Here is an 18,223-nt window from a genome sequence, read left to right as displayed (position 1 = left end):
AATGGGTCCTTTCCAACCTTGTGTGTGTGATTCTGTGAAAGTTGTTTGCAGCCCAAAGGATAAAATGTCACCTGTGTTTTCTGTCATATCTTACCCATATGAAACTGACATACACATTAAAGCATACAAACTGTGTACTTCCCAAGCTTTCAAGTAAAAATGTGTTCAGTGTCACACAGGCAATTAAAATGAAATCAATAGCTTTGTTGAAAAAAAAAAGACTAATATTTGAAGATTGCTGATATCTGAAGTGCTGTTCTAAGTGTCATCCTAAAACTGAGTATTTTTTTGCCAAATACACACTAAAAACACAGATTCAAATACAGTTACTGGTGAATAACAACAGAATTATTCATAAATCAAGTTAAACTGCTGGCTGGTTTCGATTTACCAACTATAGAACTGTAATTGCAATTCTAGAAAATATTTAAGAGGTACTAGAATTTAGTCCAGTACTAGTAGCTAAAAGCCAAGCTGATGATTATCAAGCTTAAATATTATCCAAATAAGTACAACTGCTAACATATGGCCAGGAACTCTGTGACATATTCTATTCTGCGATGTAAAACGTACTGTCTTCATAATTTTTTTCATCCACTTACATAGAAGTCTCGACTTGTTTTTTCCTCCGAAGACTCAATTATACAGTTGTCCAAAACCAGCTTTGAAGAAGAACAGAACAGTGAGTTAAGGTGATATAGATAAAGTTCATGAGAAAGAATGCAATGAGTTTGCACCTGAACAAGATGGCCTTCAAGTATAGCAGTCATCTAACAGAAACAATGACTCAATCAGATTTTATGGTGTATGTTTTGAAGATGTAAAATTTCAGAGTTTACAGGTAGGATTTAAATAATGACCATGCAGTTTACAAGGCTATATTCTAGTATACAAGTCTGAAATGTGAAGTGTTTACAAATACAAACATACCAAGTCACTTGCTATTTTAATAAAAAGCTTTTCCATAGAGTAATTTAACATCTCAAAAAGTGAAAATTCTCAGACAGTTTTGAACCAAATCCTCTTCTTATATTCACCACTTTTATACTCTTTTTTTGTGCTATTTTTATACTGTTGTAACTATTGACTTCAGGAAGCTAAGAAGTCTTTCTAATATGAAAGAAATTAAAAGGAACAACCTGAAGCTATCACTAAAATACAATTAAATCAATTTGTGAATTTATATTTTTTCTGTTTTGTAATAAAATGTGTTATGAGGACAGCATTAGGAAAACAATGGCAAATGGTGCAATGTAACTAAGATTTCTTTGTGCAGTCATTTCTTTAATAAGTGCACAAAGCTTACCTTAAACGAATCAGGAAGATACTCAACCATTTCCAGCAAAGGACACTTATTGGCAGTAGAATAGTGAGAGAATGTCATAACAGCTTCTTCCCATCTGTAAAAATGAGTTGAGATAATGGAAAATAGAGTAGTTTCTTCTCTTTTGAATTAACTGCTTTTAGATTATTTGAGTTTTATTTGAGATACTATCTTGCAGATCACAATACGTAACAAGTTCACATATCATTAACTGGAAAATTGCCTGTTTGGGGAGTAACTGAGTAACATGCACGATGCCTCTCTAAGGATGATGCATGTTTTTCAACTATGCTAAGACCCTCTGAAAATATGCAACTTGAACTAAAGCTGGAACCTTGGCTTACCAGATCAGGTGAATAATAGTAAATGCCGTAAAATACTAGCCATGTTCCTGAAACTCCTACCAAGAGAAGTAATCATTGGGCAATTGTGCAACATTTTTACTTCTGAAGTGGAGCTTGACTATACTGTAAGGCAAAATATTCAAAATGGCAGCTGAACTGCCACATTTTTAAACATCTGCAACATATTTAAAACTCCAATTTTAAATTAAATTTCTTGACTGGTATCAGACACTTTGACATTTTATTTAAAATTCTGTTGATACTGAAGCACAATGTGAAAAGCAAAAATTACTACATGTATTTAAGAATAGGGAAGACAGGGGATGAATTACTTATTTCTAACTGGTTTGATGTGTTTTTAACTGAATCTGAATACTCAATCTAATATGGAAAACAATGTGGCACATAACTGAAGTCCATTACAATTACGCCATTTTTAATTTGATCTCACAAAGGAAACATAAGCTCTGGAATTAAAAAATACATACTCAGTCTTATTTATTAAACTACAGGTTTCCAGAACTTAATCTTAGTCAGAAAATAAAACAGAAAATATATTCATAAACCATTCTCTGTGTACCTTACCTTTTGTGTAAAATGACAGCAGACACTACATCTTTCCTCCGATTGTGTATTGCTTCATGGAAAAAAGAAGCTACTGCTTTGTTGAACAGGATTTTCGCACCATAGTCAAGAAGTAACCTTACTGCTTTTGCATGTCCTTCTCTTGCAGCCAGGTGCAAAGCTGTGTTCTGTGCAGAAGAGTAGTACATCAATGTATCCATGAGAATAATTTTTAAAAAGCACATATTTTAGTCTTTTCTTTAACTGAAAAACTACATGCTGTTCTCTGTTGCAAGTCTTGAATACCTTCAGTCACAAGATTAAAAAGCAGAATACTATCACAGAGACTCTGATAGAGATTAGAGACAAGTGATCCTACGTCTACAGCTACAGTAGTGCTAAATATGAAGAGGAAACTCAACTGTAGGTAAGAAAGGCTGATTCATTAATATCTTTTAGTTTTGTAACTAACAAACTGCAAGTCACAAGTAGGTAAAAACTATGGTATCTACAGATACAGATACAGAACACGTGCATTTAATGATCAGGAAGGGAAGTATTCACTTACATCCACACATGCTCATAAAGCCAAATATGCAATAAAATGCAGTTTTATAAGAAGAACATTTTTTATTTAGTATTTTCATAAAAGTAAGGCAACGAGTTGTTTAGGCCTCAAGCCATGCTGAAACTGACTTTTGACAGCCTTCCCAATTCACTCAGGTGTTTCTGAGGGAAATTAAGAACTAAGCATTGGCATCTCATTAATTTCTAGGCAAGATTTGTTCCTAATCTATTAATTCTAAATGTTTTCAACAGCAGTTCTCAGAGAAATTAGCAACAGCTTCTGTGTTGGAAACTGAATAGTTCTTTAAAATGACAGCTCATTGTTTCCTGATGGGGAACTGTAGGCAGGTTCATATAAGAGGTCTCCAATCCAGGAAATGGCTTTTGTCGTGATCCGACAGATACTGTATTTTCCCAAACTTCAGAGCAAGGTACCACCTGTATCTGCTGGAAATCACTGTGCAGAACAGGTGGATATCAAACAGTATGTTAATGCATTATAGTTGATGGTGGATTTCTTCTAATTTTCATAAGCTCTTTAAATTTCAATTACCAATTTGCAAAGGGCCCAAGAGTGGCATGTCTAACATACTCAGCATTTTATATTTTATATTAGACTATTTGCCTTTTTTGTCTCCCACTTACAAGAACTGGATAAGATTTCAGCCTTCATATATTAAGTAATAAACTTTGACAGCAGTCAAACATAAAGACTTTAAATCTGCCACAGGAAATCAAATATTAGACACGTAATGCACAGTGGAAATCTACTAACAGCACAACACTGACAATTTGGTCTAGAAGTAATAGCAGACAAGAAACAAGTAATTCTATACAAAAACATACCCCTTCTTCATCCACTCTGTCAGTACACTTCACATTAGTATCCAAAATGATCTGCATTGTACGAGTGTATCCTCCGAAGGCAGCATGGTGCAGGGCTGTCCAGCCTTTATAATCACTTACATGTAGCAGTATATGATTAGTAATCATAAATGGAAATTATTTTATAAACATAATATAATGTAAATACCTTTTCCTCTGACTCAAACTGCTGCTCTTTGGCATGACTATTACAGAGATGTCCATGCTTTTTCTCAGCTAGTCTGTGATTATCTTTGCATTACTCAGAAGTAAAAGGTTCAACACAGTAATCGTATTTGGGTCCCCCTTTGTCTTTTCTTCTCTCTATTTCTGTGTATGTCTGGATTGCACACATTTTCTTATATTTTACTTGAAAATGACACAAATGCTTGCAATATTCTGTTACTAGTACACAGCAATGGATGTGACATAGATCATGGCCACATGATTTATGTAATTTTTGCATTTAAAGATAGTGAATATACATTATAACCACACAAATCTATTTCTATTAATATTACTTCATAATAGTATAATGAAACTGATCAAGCCTTTTGTCATATAGAAATTACCAGGACATTTCTTTAAAAAATGCCAGTTTTAATTCTAAATTAAGCCTAAACACATGCACACATACATGTGTACATATAGATATACATACATACATACAGATATATATCATAGAATCGTTTAGGTTGTGAGGGACTTTAAATCATAGAATCATAGAATACCTAGGTTGGAAAAGACCTTCGAGATCATCAAGTCCAACCATACCTGTCCACTACATCATATCTCTAAGCACTTAATCTACATTTATTTTAAGTACCTCCAGGGATGGTGATTCGACCACCTCCCTGGGCAGCCTGTTCCAGTGCTTGAAAACCCTTTCGGTGAAGAAGTTTTTCCTCATGTCCAATCTGACTCATTCCTGATGCAGTTTGAGGCCATTCCCTCTCATCCTATCACTTGGCAGAACAGACCAACAACCACCCCTCTACAACTTCCTTTCAGGTAGTTGTAGATAGTGATAAGGTCTCCCCTCAGCCTCCTCTTCCGTAGGCTAAACAACCTCAGTTCCCTCAGCCACTCCTCATAACACTTGTTCTCCAGCCCCTTCACCAGCTTCATTGCTCTTCTCTGGACACGCTCCAGGACCTCAAGGTCACTCTTGTAGTGAGGGGCCCAAAACTGAACACAAGATTTGAAGTGTGGCCTCACCAGTTCTGGGTTCACGGGCAGAATCACTCCCCTGGTCCTGCTGGCCATGCTGTTTCTGACACAAGCCAAGATGCTATTGGCCTTCTTGGCCACCTGGGCACATTGCTCGTTCATGTTCAGTCAGCTGTCAAACAACACCCCCAGGTCCTTCTCTGCCACGCATCTTTCCAGCCACTCTTCCCCAAGCCTGTAACACTGCATAGAGTTGCTAAACCTCATCCCATTGGCCTCACCCCATTGATACAGCCTATTCAGATCCCTTTGTAGAGCCTCCCAGCCCTCAAGCAGCTCGACACTTCCTCCCAGCTTAGTGTCATTCATGACAATAAAAGACCTTTCAACCCCCATGCCATGGGCAGGGACACCTCCCACTAGACCATGCTGCTCAAGGCCCTATTCAATCTGGCCTTTAATACTTCCATATGTATATGTATATGTATATGTATATGTATATGTATATCAACACCCATATCGTTGATAGGTACAGCAGTCTGGCTAGAGACACTGGAAACAAGGGGCTTGACAGTAGTCCATTTAGTGAGTCCCCCATACTCACAAAGAATGAATATATGACAGGCCTGCTGGCTAAAGGATCTCCTCAGTATGCTTTTGCTCCTTGCTCCAAGGTGCAGCTGCAGTGGACTTAGAAGTACAGGACTTGAAAGTAACTTGAAAGTTAATGCACTAAACTTAATCTTGGAAACAGGACTCTCAGCTTTTGGTAGCTTTAGCTTCTGTCTTTACAGGTGGGCCTGGAAGCTTTTGTGGAGCTGCCAATGATCTGAGGATCTTTGTCCTGACCTGAAATCAGGACTTAGAGTGCACAGCAAGTTGCCTGTGAAACACTAAACCTAAGAATCCTTACTGACGCCTGTAAGTGAAGCTGATATGACTACAGTATTTCCAAAACGTTTTTTTTCCATCAAAAAGTTCAATATTCTTCTCTCATTCGAATTTAGAGAAAACTCAGTTTCCCCTGCATTAGAAGCCTTGCTTCAAAGTTAGCCATGATTCTATGTCAGACAGACACAATCAATCAGCTAAGTTTTATAAATATTTTATAAATATGCTCTTACGTTGCATGTTTATATTTATATATATTAAACATTTTCACATATTATATTTATGTTAAATAAACTTCCCAGCAAACAGACATAAAATGTAGGGTGATAGTTCTTTTTGCCTTAATGAATAGAAATCTGTATACTTACCAGAGAAAAAGGGCCCCTCTTTTCAGAAGAAACTGAACTACTTTCTCATGACCATTCTGGGCTGCCAAATGAAGGGGAGTCATTCCCTTCTTATCACCTTCATTCAAAAGCCTTGTGTCTTTCATATCTCTTATAAGTCGTTGACATGTATTGATGCGCCCATAGCTTTGAAAGATGAACATAGAAATTAATGTCAAATACAGATGGAAAAAATGTCATTGATTCCATTGCTTAGACTTCACTACTAACCTGGCAGCAAAGTGTAATGGAGACTTCTTGTCCCTGCTCTTAGAGTAGATTGAAACATTGAGGCTGAGTAAATTATTTACAGAGAGGGCCACACCTTGTCTGCATGCATAATGCAACGGAGTACATCCTTCATTATCTTCATCCACTACAAGGTTTTTAATATGTTCCATCTGTACCCCCCAAAAAAACCCCAAAAGCACAGAATTACATTTATATCACTAATTCTCCACAGCTTCTAATAGTTTTTAACAATAGCAGTAATACTTCAAAGCAGTATCTAAAAATAAGAAACAAATTTTAGGAAAAGTAAATTTAACAACAATGAACATTCATTGCTGATTTGTGGGTTACCATCTTTTCGAACAGCTAATCTTTGAGGAAAACAGCAGTTCACAACTCCACACCCTTAATGCAATCCATCCACAGTACAAGCATAATACAGGAGATTTTTCTTTGCTGTCATTCAATCATAACACTCATTGAAGCCAGCAGGTTTGTACAGAACACAAGGGTAGTCTATAGCCAGTCTGCAGTAACAAAACTTCTGGTTGTCAAGAACCATCAGTTCACTGGTTTATAGTGTAATTTTATTTCCCCCATTTCACTTTCTCCTCTTCATTCCCTTATTTCTCCTCTGTACCTTGCCTAACACTATCTTATGTACAGTCCCTCTTAAAGCAACTAAAAATTCTGCTCCCCAGGTCTGCTGCACTCCTTTTTCTGAATTATTAGTATGATCAATGATTAGAAAGTCAATGCAGACAACTGAGAGTTATCACTCTGGTTTAAAACAAATTCTCTACATCTGCTGAAAAATGAGGCTAAATCCATTCTACAATACTAATCAAAGTTGTTTACAGATTTCAGCAGACTCTGTAAGGTCAGTTATACTTGATTCACATTTAAAAGATTGTTTCTGGAGCTCTGGAGACTAGCAAATTTAACTCCTTAAAGCAAGATTACGCTCTAGCAATATGAGTGCTTCGCCTCAGCACAGCCAAACACAAATTCATGTTTGAAACCCTTTTTAAAAATCCAAGTCTTCGTTACAGTCCAGTCCACAGAAAGCTCCTGATGAATATGCTGTAAGCTATTTAAGCCCTAGAGTTTGACTGAATATGATCATATCCCTTAGCTTTTATGCATGCAAGCTGGGAAAATAGAAGTGAAAAGTTCTATATTTTATTGCCTACCTCATGAGCTATTCAATTCCCCAACAGCAAAATAATTTATGGGATTATGTTATTCCTTTGCCTGGCAATAAGAAAACTGTATTATTTGCTTTGAAATGCTTTCATGAGAGATATGTACCTCTTCAAACTATTTTCTGTACACTGGGCAACTTAACAAGTGCCACAAACTTTTACAAACATTCCAAAAAAAAATGGTATTTGCTTTTTGTCTTACATTTTCTAGTAAAGGCAAGACAAAGACATGAAATTTGCTTACTGTACCTGCAGAAATTTCTCATTCAGATGCTGTAATCCTCCAGGCTGCAATACCGTCAAATGCAAGAAATTCCGACCAAGATGATCTTTTAATGATACATTTGCTCCTAGATAAATATGGAAAAAAATACCAGCAACTTCAAAACTGCTGGCCCCTGGCACTAATTCATGATGTTTTAGACAAAGGAACAAATGTTGGAACAACTATGTTTATAAATCTATAAAATAACAGGTATTATTTCAAGTCAACACAGAATTTCAGTTCCAAATAAAACCCCTATTTACACTCAGATTCCATCGTTATCTGATGTGTGTATGCATTTTGTATTTCACTGCAGAACTAAGATTTACATGGGGCCCTTATATCCAGAGATACTGACCATTCACAAATCAATAGGTCATTTAAAGACGCAGATCACCACCATATCATCATAACCTTAAAGCTGTAATCTTGTTAGAGCTTCAAAACTTGTTACAGGGCTTATTAACAAAATCACCTTTATAACTTAACAAGAAGAAATATACTAACAATAACTACCTTGCATCAAAAGTGTAGCAATTGAAAAATATAGCTCAAACATTTTGAAGGTGACTCTTCATATAAAATCACAGGTAACACTTGAAATATGGGCTTTAACAATTAAAAGATTGAGTGTTGATACGAAACACGACTCTGTATAAGTAGTGTACTTATTTCACAGTTCTGTCTACTTCAAGAATTGCTAATGAATGCAGGGATGGATTGCCAATGCCATCTCTACCTTGAGAAGCATGACACATAGTACACACATTTTCTACAGCCTGTTCATTCTATATAAAGAAGGGTGAAATCATCACCCTACTCTGTCCTTTATCTCAGGCGATACCAGCATTGTGCAGCTATTTAGCTCAACTGCTTCTGGACTGTATGCTGAAGTACTCAATCAAAATTGAGAGGGAAGTTAGACGCAGAGCTTTAATATGTATGAACCCTGCTCAAAGGAAGTATGTCATATCTGTATATTCCTTTTTACCTTTTGAAAGCAGTAAATTCACAATTTTCCATGATGCACAGGAAGTGGCCAACAGAAGCGGGGATCGACCTTCTATGTCAACACTATCAATATTAGCCCCCTGCAATAAAGAATTTCAAGTTTATCATGAATAATGAATAAATGAAATTATAAAACGGTGCAGCCCTTTAAAAGCAAAGCTGAATTATAGACATTCTTAGGAACTCCAGATGTTCCAGATAAGTAAATTTAATAAACCCATTGCATGTCTATATAAAACTACTACATTTTCAAACTATCGGACACATCACAGTCATCTATATAGATCTATAGATGCCTAAATAAAGTGACCTACTTCTAGGTATACTGAACTCACAACTCTTAATGTTTTGTTAAGTCACCTTTCCATGCAATTAAATATTCAAAATATATACTTCTGACTTGAAAATACTGGGACTGAAGCTCTGGAAAAACACAATAATTGCAGCCCTTCTGAATGATATGGTCCTACCTAGCAAACAGTTACTGAACAAGACCCTTCCAAAGCTCTACACTATATGAATACTGCCCAAGATGTAATGCATGCAGAGATCAGTATAATTCAATCTGTATAGCTTCATCTGTCTTCACTTTCTTTCTTCATCATAAACTATATAAGCCAAGTTAATTTTGATCCCAAAGTAGCTGTATAAAAAATTGACACATTTTTCATTCTACAAACTCAAGGGTTTTTATACTACTCTTCTCCATAGGGGAAGCACAAGGATTGGAAAGAGATATTTTGCTAAAAGTCCTGTTTCCCTGTTTTGTTTGTTTTTGCATAAGATGATTATTGCCAGGACATTATGGTCCCTATGGTCACAGTATCACTATGGTCCTATCAGCAAAATACTATGAACATATTTATGCGAAAAATCCCACCAGCAAAGGAGTACGAAGACACAAATAAATGAACTGATGAGATGTCAGTATATTTTATGATCTTTTAGATATAATTTTTCTAGATATTGAGTTGCAAGTCAAATTGGATTTGCTGAACGAAGTACACAAAAAAGTCTATTTTATTTCAGATAATACCCAAAGATTATTGAAAAAAAATCAATGGAAGTTTTTCTATTAACTTCAACCATCTTTAGGGCCAGTACTAATTTGAGAGACTCATAATCATGAGCAATATTTACTTTCCCGGATGGTAAAACCTGTAATACAGTAATAATAAACATTTAATAAATGTACAGTGATTACTTTACCAGACAGAGCAGGAAGCATCCATGTGTGTTTATGATATGTTTGAGAGTAACACATGCAGGACTTTTTCCACAGTTACCTTTCTATAAGTTCAAGCAACCTCTTAAAAACGTTCTTATCCATCAAAGAAATAGAGACCATTTTATCCAAGTGGCTTATTCATTTCAATAAATACAGGGCAGCAATTTCCAATTAATAACACAATCTTTAACCACCTGCCCTCCAGCTAACGTCATTGTTCAGCCTTCAGCAAAATGAAGTCAGTAGCATTCATCATGATTTATCACAATAAGGAGTAGCATGTATTGCCACATACATTTACCACATTTATGACACAGCTGAATGAAGAGTTTGCAAATCTAGCTTATGAACTCCTTGTACTTCTTCATTTATACATTAGTATAAATGAATTTAAAAGATATTTATATAAAAATATGTACTATACATATTTTTAAATATAAGTTAGTATTTATATCAACTTAGTTTTTCATTTTCCTTTTAGTGAAGACAAAAGAAGCAGAAGGGGAAAAAGCAAAAAACAAGAAGCAAGAAAATGTGTAAAATTGCTCCTTATTTACATATTTCAAAAAAATTAATGAAATAAACTCCAGAAGTGCAACATACCTCATGCTAAATTGTCCAGTACACAAGAAAAAAAACATCTTTAAAAGATGCAGGGAAATTGCCTAGATACTATCTAAATCATGAGAATGTTCTGGCTTTCATATCTTTATTCTTCTTTACAGTTGTGTATGTACCTTGTAAATACAACCATGCCATTTGCACGTGCAAACTAGGTATGGTGCACCTAATTGTCAAATGTGACAATGGCCACTTTGACACTACTACAGGTTAAAATGCTTAATTTGCAAACCAATTTGTAACTAGAATTTCTTTAGAGCTATAAGGTTTTCTAATGTTTAGAAGCTGGGAATTTCGATCTAGATTTCTGTCTCTTTTTAAGGCTTCGGTTAGCCTTCAGTTAAGGCAAATCACAGCTGCACTTCTCATCAAAACAAGAGCAAGCATTTATTCATTGCCATGTACACTGAGGCCAAATGCAAAATACTGAAAAGTTCTGCAAGAAATATCTATACAGTTTGATTAACTGATTTTTGTATAGCACATTGACCTATAACTTAAAATAGTGTAACATAAATGTAAATAACATACTTTTTGTGCCTAGACAACTCTATCTAGCATAGCTAATTCTTACCTTTTCAGTCTAGAAGAGCTACATGTAACACTGTATCAGTTTACAATGACTTTCATTTTCAGACACAAAAAGTACCAAAAATAAGGCAAAGGAAGTATTAATTGTTAGTCAATGTGCATTAAACGTATGAAATACAATGTATGATATAAATAAATATTGTTCTTTATTAAAACCAAAAGCCATTCTGAACTGGAATTTGCTATTCCTCTTGAGAAGTAACATTGCTCCACTTTTTTCGCTCTTCTGTACACCATAGCAGAGGTGACATCTACCTCCTCTTAACAGGAGGGCCACATCCCACTAACCCCAACTAGCATATTTTGATCCATTCCCAGACAGGACAAATGAAAACAGTCTTAAAAATTCAAAACTGCCATACTTTATAAGGAAAGGCAAACAAATTCTCAGCATAGATTCTATGAAAAAGGCCAAAATAGTCAAAATGACACTCAAGGAACAAAAGTTTATTCTTAGCAAATGCAATGTTACAGATATTCCCTCTAATACTTTGTCCACAAGAAGCTCCAAATGCAAAAACTTGTGCCTTTATTTACCAGGTAATAACTTCCATAGCTAGGTTGTGTTGTCAGCCAGGTTTAAGCATTCTAACCTCACCATTTCACATCTGAATTAAAAAAAAGCACACATCTAGTTCTGACCTAAATCTAATCCCTTTAACAGAGTTTTTAAGGAAAGCAAAACTGTATATAGAAGACAGTTTTTCTTAACACAACTGTCATGAAATTAAGTAAAAAAAAACCCCAAAACCATAAACACACATAAAATGGAAAAGAAATCTGCCCACTTCTGAAAATTTCCTCATCAGAGTAAGGCATATAATGATTATATAAGCCTTAGTTTAATTGGTATAAATGGACACTTGGAGCACAGCCAGTAGCATCCCCAGTTACATTTTCTTCTCCTTCTCTCTCATAATCAGTCAGTGAAGAAATGTAAACAAACTACACAGAGTAAAAAATATTTCTAGATCATACACAAACTTCAATATATGGTTATTTGATCCCAGATCATATGCACATGCTTCAAAGAAAGGATTTCTTTCTGGAAAAATCAGATTAAAGTCAATGCATGCTAAACATTTATTTCATATTTCATATCCTAAAAGTGAGGATGACTGAACCAGCTTTTCATATCTGAAAGGTTTCTTATGAAACCTTTTTAAGTAAGTAAAATGGAAAAAAAATGCAAGAATTTGTCCTCAGTAACTGTGGGATGCTACTATGGAGCCATAACTACCACTGTACTGTAACTGCCAATTATGCATTATGAAATATATCTCTCTCTATAAATAACCTATACATGAAAACATATTGTCCTTTATGAATTTCTCTATGCACACCTGTAGTAATAGAAAGCAATAATCTCTATAAACATTTCGCTTAATTAAATATTTACCATTGAAATCAAATACTCTGCCAGTTCATAATGATCAAACAATGCTGTCCTGTGGGGAAAAATGCAAAAATACAGCAACATTAGAAAGGACAATGTATTTTCAATCCAAAGTTAGCATTTTTCTCCATTTGCAGAATTTTCTAATATTTTCAAAGAAATACATTTTAAAATAAAGAGACAGAGAGAGGTCTTTATTACATAATTCATTTTAATTTTTTTTCCATTTTTGTCATAGAGTTTTCTTTTTAAAATAAGTTCAGTTCAATTACTACATTGAAAACTCACTGCAGGAAACAAGACTTCACTGATAGGTCAACAGGTATTTTACCACCAATTTTAAACAAACTAGTCGTTTTGTATTTCTGTACCACAGAAAGTCAATACACGATTCCACAAACTTCATCTTCAGTTTGTTCCATGCAGACCTAGAGCCTCAAATCCATTTCATTGATCCAGTCTTACAAAAATAACTTGCTATATTTTTTGTGTAATAATGCTAGAATGGCGTTAAATTGGCAATGACTTAGCTAAACTATTATTCTGACTGTGGTAAGCAAGTCTACTCAAAAAATATATATTGATAAAAACCATGGTGACATTTATTAATTTACTAAAGATACTTTAGAGCCATCTAAACATGCGACAAATTATCAGGTTTTATTCTACAATGAGACTTTGAACTATATATTATAGGAAAAAAATGGTAAATCTGGGAAGTATGGCTCAGTGAACACACACACGCTAAATGTTTTCAGAAGTCAGACCTCTGTTAAATATTTTGACTCAATGAGAAATACAGAAGGACAGTTCCAAGGCTGTACTGTATCTTAAAGATTATAGTTCCCACAGCATTACAAGAGGTAATAACACAGGCTATACTATAGTTAGAACTGATTTTTCAAAAGACATATCAAAAATCATGTAATGGTTCCAAATAAGTAGAGGAGCCTCCATTATCTACAGCAGGCCTCTTTAGTCAGGCACAAATGCTGAATGCTTCACACACACTCAAAATAAGTTCAATAAGTTCAGTTCACACACTTATTCAGTGTATTTATATTCTGAGAGATTTGAGTGACTTTCTGCCTTTCTGATGATTCTTGATAATATATTTTCCTGTTTCACAGGCACAGGGAGCAAAAGAATGTCATTCTTTCTGGTCCAAAGCTTTCGCCAAGGACAATAATGAAAGCCAGTTATCTATTTTCTATGTTATGCCTCAACAATTTTCTTTGGCGTTCTGTCATCACTTTGTCTTCAGTAATGTTCTATTGTGGTAGCATTTCAAAGTGTACCCAAAACTTATCTTAACTTTACAACACACTCCTCTTTTAAATTTCTTCAGTTATCCTTGAATCAGTCCACTTCAAGCCATGTCCAAAGAACAATCATTTCTACTACTTCTGACTCTACCAGTTATTCCACAGTTTGAAATTCCTTGCAAAATAACACTGAAAAATGATTACACTTTACTTAAATGCAATGAGACATATGTTTCTTGTAAAAATGCATAGATGGAGAAATATACTATCTTCCACAGAGTTGGCAGCCAGCATATTTAACTGTCTCTGCTACAGAAGACTGAGGAAAACTCCTCCACAGTCAAGTGCTCTGGTTTCAAGTGGGCTGTGAAAGACTAAAAGACTAGGAAGTTTAGAGGATTATTACACACACAAACACAATCTGCAACTTTACAGTCACAGGGAAGTGTACCAACATCTACTTGTACCTTAACAGGTATAAGGCTTTTGTTGGGGGAGAGGCGGGGGAAGATATTTTAATTATTCATTTTATTTTTCATTCATTTTCTGGAGAACATAACCCCATTACATGAGGGCATTTGTTCCACAGCCTTATAAGCTGTTACCAATTCCATAAATTGGTTCACCTAGTAGTTCTTTACTGGAGTAAATTTTCAATACAATCTGTTATTGACCATTCTTTAACATGGTTCAAAGGTAGCTGGAACTGTTTTAATTTTGATACCAGTACCAAAATCTTTAGCATTCTGAACAAACTACCGATTCTTTCATATTGTACAAAAACTATCTCCCATCCCATCGAGGAGTTCCAGCCTATGTGGAAGGACATTCTGAAGTGTACTATATGAAGTATAATCGGATGTTGAGAATCACTAAGAATATCATGGCTCACAAATTACAGTGAAGTCTGGCAGAGCAGCCTCCTACCTGTGAAGCAATGTTTCTTTATTTCCATCTACAGCATCAATTATTGATTCCTCACCAGCATAGGATGAAATCATTAACTTTACAATCTCAGTTGCTCCTTGAGTGGCAGCAAAATGAAGTGCTGTGCATTTTTCATTCTGTAAATGGGAAAATGATACAACATTTAAATATTTAAACCCCAACAACCTAACCTCCAACCTACTAGGCTCACTAGGGTTCTAGCCTAGGATTCGTAATTCCTAAAAGCCTACATTTCTATACAAGTAATGAGACTTTAGTTTTCAACTAAAGTAGCAGCACTCTAAAGATAATTTTAAAGGCACTTGTTATTATTATTTATTCAATTTTATTATTCTATGACAAGTCCCTAAGATATAACAATCTTAAAATCTTTTTCTAGTTGAATTATTAAGTGGACACATAGAGCATCCTTTAATACAATTGACGAAGCAAAAAAAGACTACAGAAAGTCCTAGGTAAACCAGAACAAATTAATAAGGAAAGAAATCTGCCTATATAAAAGAGAAAATGCATTATTTCCAAAATGCTTTTGTCTTCCTTAAATGGAATCTTACATAGATGTTGTTCTTAAATTCCATTTTCCACAGGCTAAAAATAACTTGGTGTAGTATGATATAAATTATTACACGCTAGACAGTCATAAAATTATTAAGCAATAAATAAACGATTAGAACAAGATTTGCCAAAACAGGATTTCACTTAGCTAGACGGAATAAACTACATTTGATACATGCCTGAGGGTTTTGACTTTGTTCTTTTCAAAACAAGAACATTTCAGTGAATGCATTGAAATACGCTTTTCCAAATCATAAGCATTCTCAAAACAGTCTTGTCCATCACAAAATCATCAGCATAAAACATGTCATTCAAAAGCTGTATGTTCAAAGAACCAAACAAATAAAAGAAGGCTAAACCATGTTTATCTTTGCTCTCATGAGCATTTGCAATCATGAGTTGATTTCAGCCTTGCAAACAATTTAATTAATGACAGATATTTTCAGAAATGTTTATTCTTCAAAGCACTGGCCCTCAAACCAACAGTATTGTGGTAGCAGCAGTAGTATCACAAATGTGCTTGCTTACAAAGAAGATACTGTAAAGGCCAGGGCAAGCCTGAGGATAAGCAAGAATTATGAGAAACAGTCAGATGGAAGATCCCGTTTCTGGAAAGGAATGGTAGCGGTTGCACAGTAAAGAGCTTGTGAAGAATGTTGAAGAACAGTGATACTTTTCCAGAGTGCTCTCCTAGACTCAAGGACTTCCTGAGCCCGAGGTTATATTGTTTTACTCAGTAGCTAAGGACAGATTTTTCTCCTGTGGATCTGCCCAAATGCATTTTAAATCTGTGCAAACTTTTCATACCCACAACATCCTACATAACTAGTGTAAAGAAACTTACAATTTTGCCTGATTTGAACTAAAGACTTGTTCTCGTTTGCTGCTCTTGCAACGGAAGAGAAAATGGGCAAGGACTCTTTGCTCATCTGTTTTTCCACACCACCAAGAGACTTAGAGATATCTAGGTTTTATCAAAATTATACTTTGCTACATTCCAAGCGTTACCTGTTTCAGATCAATTTGGGCTCCAAATTCAATGCACATTTTAATCATTTCAAGGTCCCCACTTTGAACCGCCAAATGAAGTGGACTGCATTTTCCATTATTGGTAAAATTGATGTGGGTTTTAGCAGAGTGACCCAATTCTTCACCTAAGAGATGAAAGTAAATGGAAATCTTTTAAACAAGAATGACAGAACAGCATACCAAGGCTTTCAAAACAAGTATATTAACAGTGGAATAATATTCTCCCCCCTCAAAAGATAAACCTTTCACTCTATTAAACAATGGATGAACACACATTTGGGCAAACAGTCAAGCTCATGCTGCGATCCTACAAAAGTTACTAGCATGAGTTATCCCTGGGAATAATTGCACTAACTTCTTGTAAGTTCAATCACAGACATAAGTGCTTATTAGCACAGTTCTTTGAGAAGTAAAGCTTTAAATTGGTAACGCTACTATAAATAACAAATCTTATGACTGTATGGGAACAATGTGTTTACCTTTTTTTAAAAGAATCTCCATACAAGTTTTTGCACCTGAAAATGCAGCTGCATGGATAGGCATACATCCCGTTTTGTTTGGTTTACATATTTTTCCTCCATTTTCAATCTGAAAAATAATGCCTGGGTATAGCTTAATGACATACAGAAAATTCTGACTAATGAACACCTTGTAACAGGAGTAATCTCCTGTATAGCTGTAGCTGTCTCCTTTTTAGTGTTTTTTTTATGTTGCATATACATTGTGAAATTTATATACAAACTCCTTAACAACATGCTTTAACTCTTGGTCAGCCTTGAAGTGGCTAGGCAGCTGCACGAAACAATCATTGTGCATCTCTTCCAACTGAATTATTCTATTCTATTCTACTGTTTTCTTTACTTCTTTTTTTTTCACAAAGCAGGCAACAAGTCAGGTATACTTCACATTTTTCCTATGGTTTTCTATACCATAAAATGCCACATTTCATATTTTGTAAAATATATTTTTTAAGTATCAGGGACCCCACAATGTATCTAGTAATTTCTCACACTCTTTCAAACAGACCCAAAGTATTTCATTGGAAGTTTTCTTCATACTTCAGAAGCATGTAAGTGAAAATTCTAGAATGACATACAGGAAGATAAAATACTTTGTATTTCAGACAAACAGTTCCTTTTGAGGTTCAAATTACACTTTTTTTTCCCTAAGGGGTGATCCCTTTATTTCACAGATAGTGATGCTGTAAGGGTGTCCACTGAATATTTATTTGCATTGACCTATGCAAAGTAATCAGAGTATCAAGTCCATGATTAACCTTCCTCCACGGAACAAAGGCAGAATATGGGAAGCAAATAACATTGCATCAAGGTAAACAGAATCACATGAAAAGGTGGTGGGGAGTTATACCTACCAGGAGTGTCAGTGCTTCAGGATTATCCTTGTAACATGCTACCATTATAGGTGTGTTCCCTGCTTCACCTTCCAAATTAACGTCCGTACTGCTATGCTGGACTAAAATCTAAATGTTTAAGAAAATATTCACTCATTCATAAGCCAAACACAACCATAAAGTCCTATTCCATTACTTTTGCATTTTAGCAAATGCAAATTTCCTAAATTAAAAAGAACCTTTTAAAAGCATTAAAAATAACCTTTTAAAATAAAATTCCTTCCACTTGGAAAATTTATAATTCTCTCTGAAACATTGTAACTACTATAACAGCACAGCTATCAGTATTTAAATAAATCATTAAGTTCCTTTTTACTTGATGTGCGAAGATACAAACATTTCTATAACCCTCATATG

The 18,223-nt window shown here is 35.0% G+C and overlaps 1 protein-coding gene across 2 annotated transcripts in view; it reads right to left on the bottom strand.

Moving 5' to 3' along the window:
- Positions 1–18,223, bottom strand: part of TRPA1 (transient receptor potential cation channel subfamily A member 1) — a 68,470-nt gene that overhangs the window by 15,352 nt on the left and 34,895 nt on the right. For both annotated transcript variants that reach the window (XM_054059068.1, XM_054059067.1), the window contains exons 6-18: positions 17,828–17,935; positions 16,935–17,043; positions 16,435–16,580; positions 14,851–14,987; positions 12,662–12,710; positions 8,803–8,902; positions 7,796–7,896; positions 6,342–6,511; positions 6,093–6,257; positions 3,646–3,760; positions 2,254–2,420; positions 1,307–1,400; positions 603–662 (exon numbers count right to left, since the gene is read on the bottom strand). In XM_054059068.1, coding sequence (XP_053915043.1) covers positions 603–662; positions 1,307–1,400; positions 2,254–2,420; positions 3,646–3,760; positions 6,093–6,257; positions 6,342–6,511; positions 7,796–7,896; positions 8,803–8,902; positions 12,662–12,710; positions 14,851–14,987; positions 16,435–16,580; positions 16,935–17,043; positions 17,828–17,935 — 1,521 coding nt within the window. The remainder of the gene's footprint in view (positions 1–602; positions 663–1,306; positions 1,401–2,253; positions 2,421–3,645; positions 3,761–6,092; positions 6,258–6,341; positions 6,512–7,795; positions 7,897–8,802; positions 8,903–12,661; positions 12,711–14,850; positions 14,988–16,434; positions 16,581–16,934; positions 17,044–17,827; positions 17,936–18,223) is intronic.

This window comes from Cuculus canorus, chromosome 2, assembly GCF_017976375.1.
Source record: "Cuculus canorus isolate bCucCan1 chromosome 2, bCucCan1.pri, whole genome shotgun sequence".
Taxonomy (NCBI): domain Eukaryota; kingdom Metazoa; phylum Chordata; class Aves; order Cuculiformes; family Cuculidae; genus Cuculus; species Cuculus canorus.
This window is presented reverse-complemented; position numbering and strand designations above follow the sequence as displayed.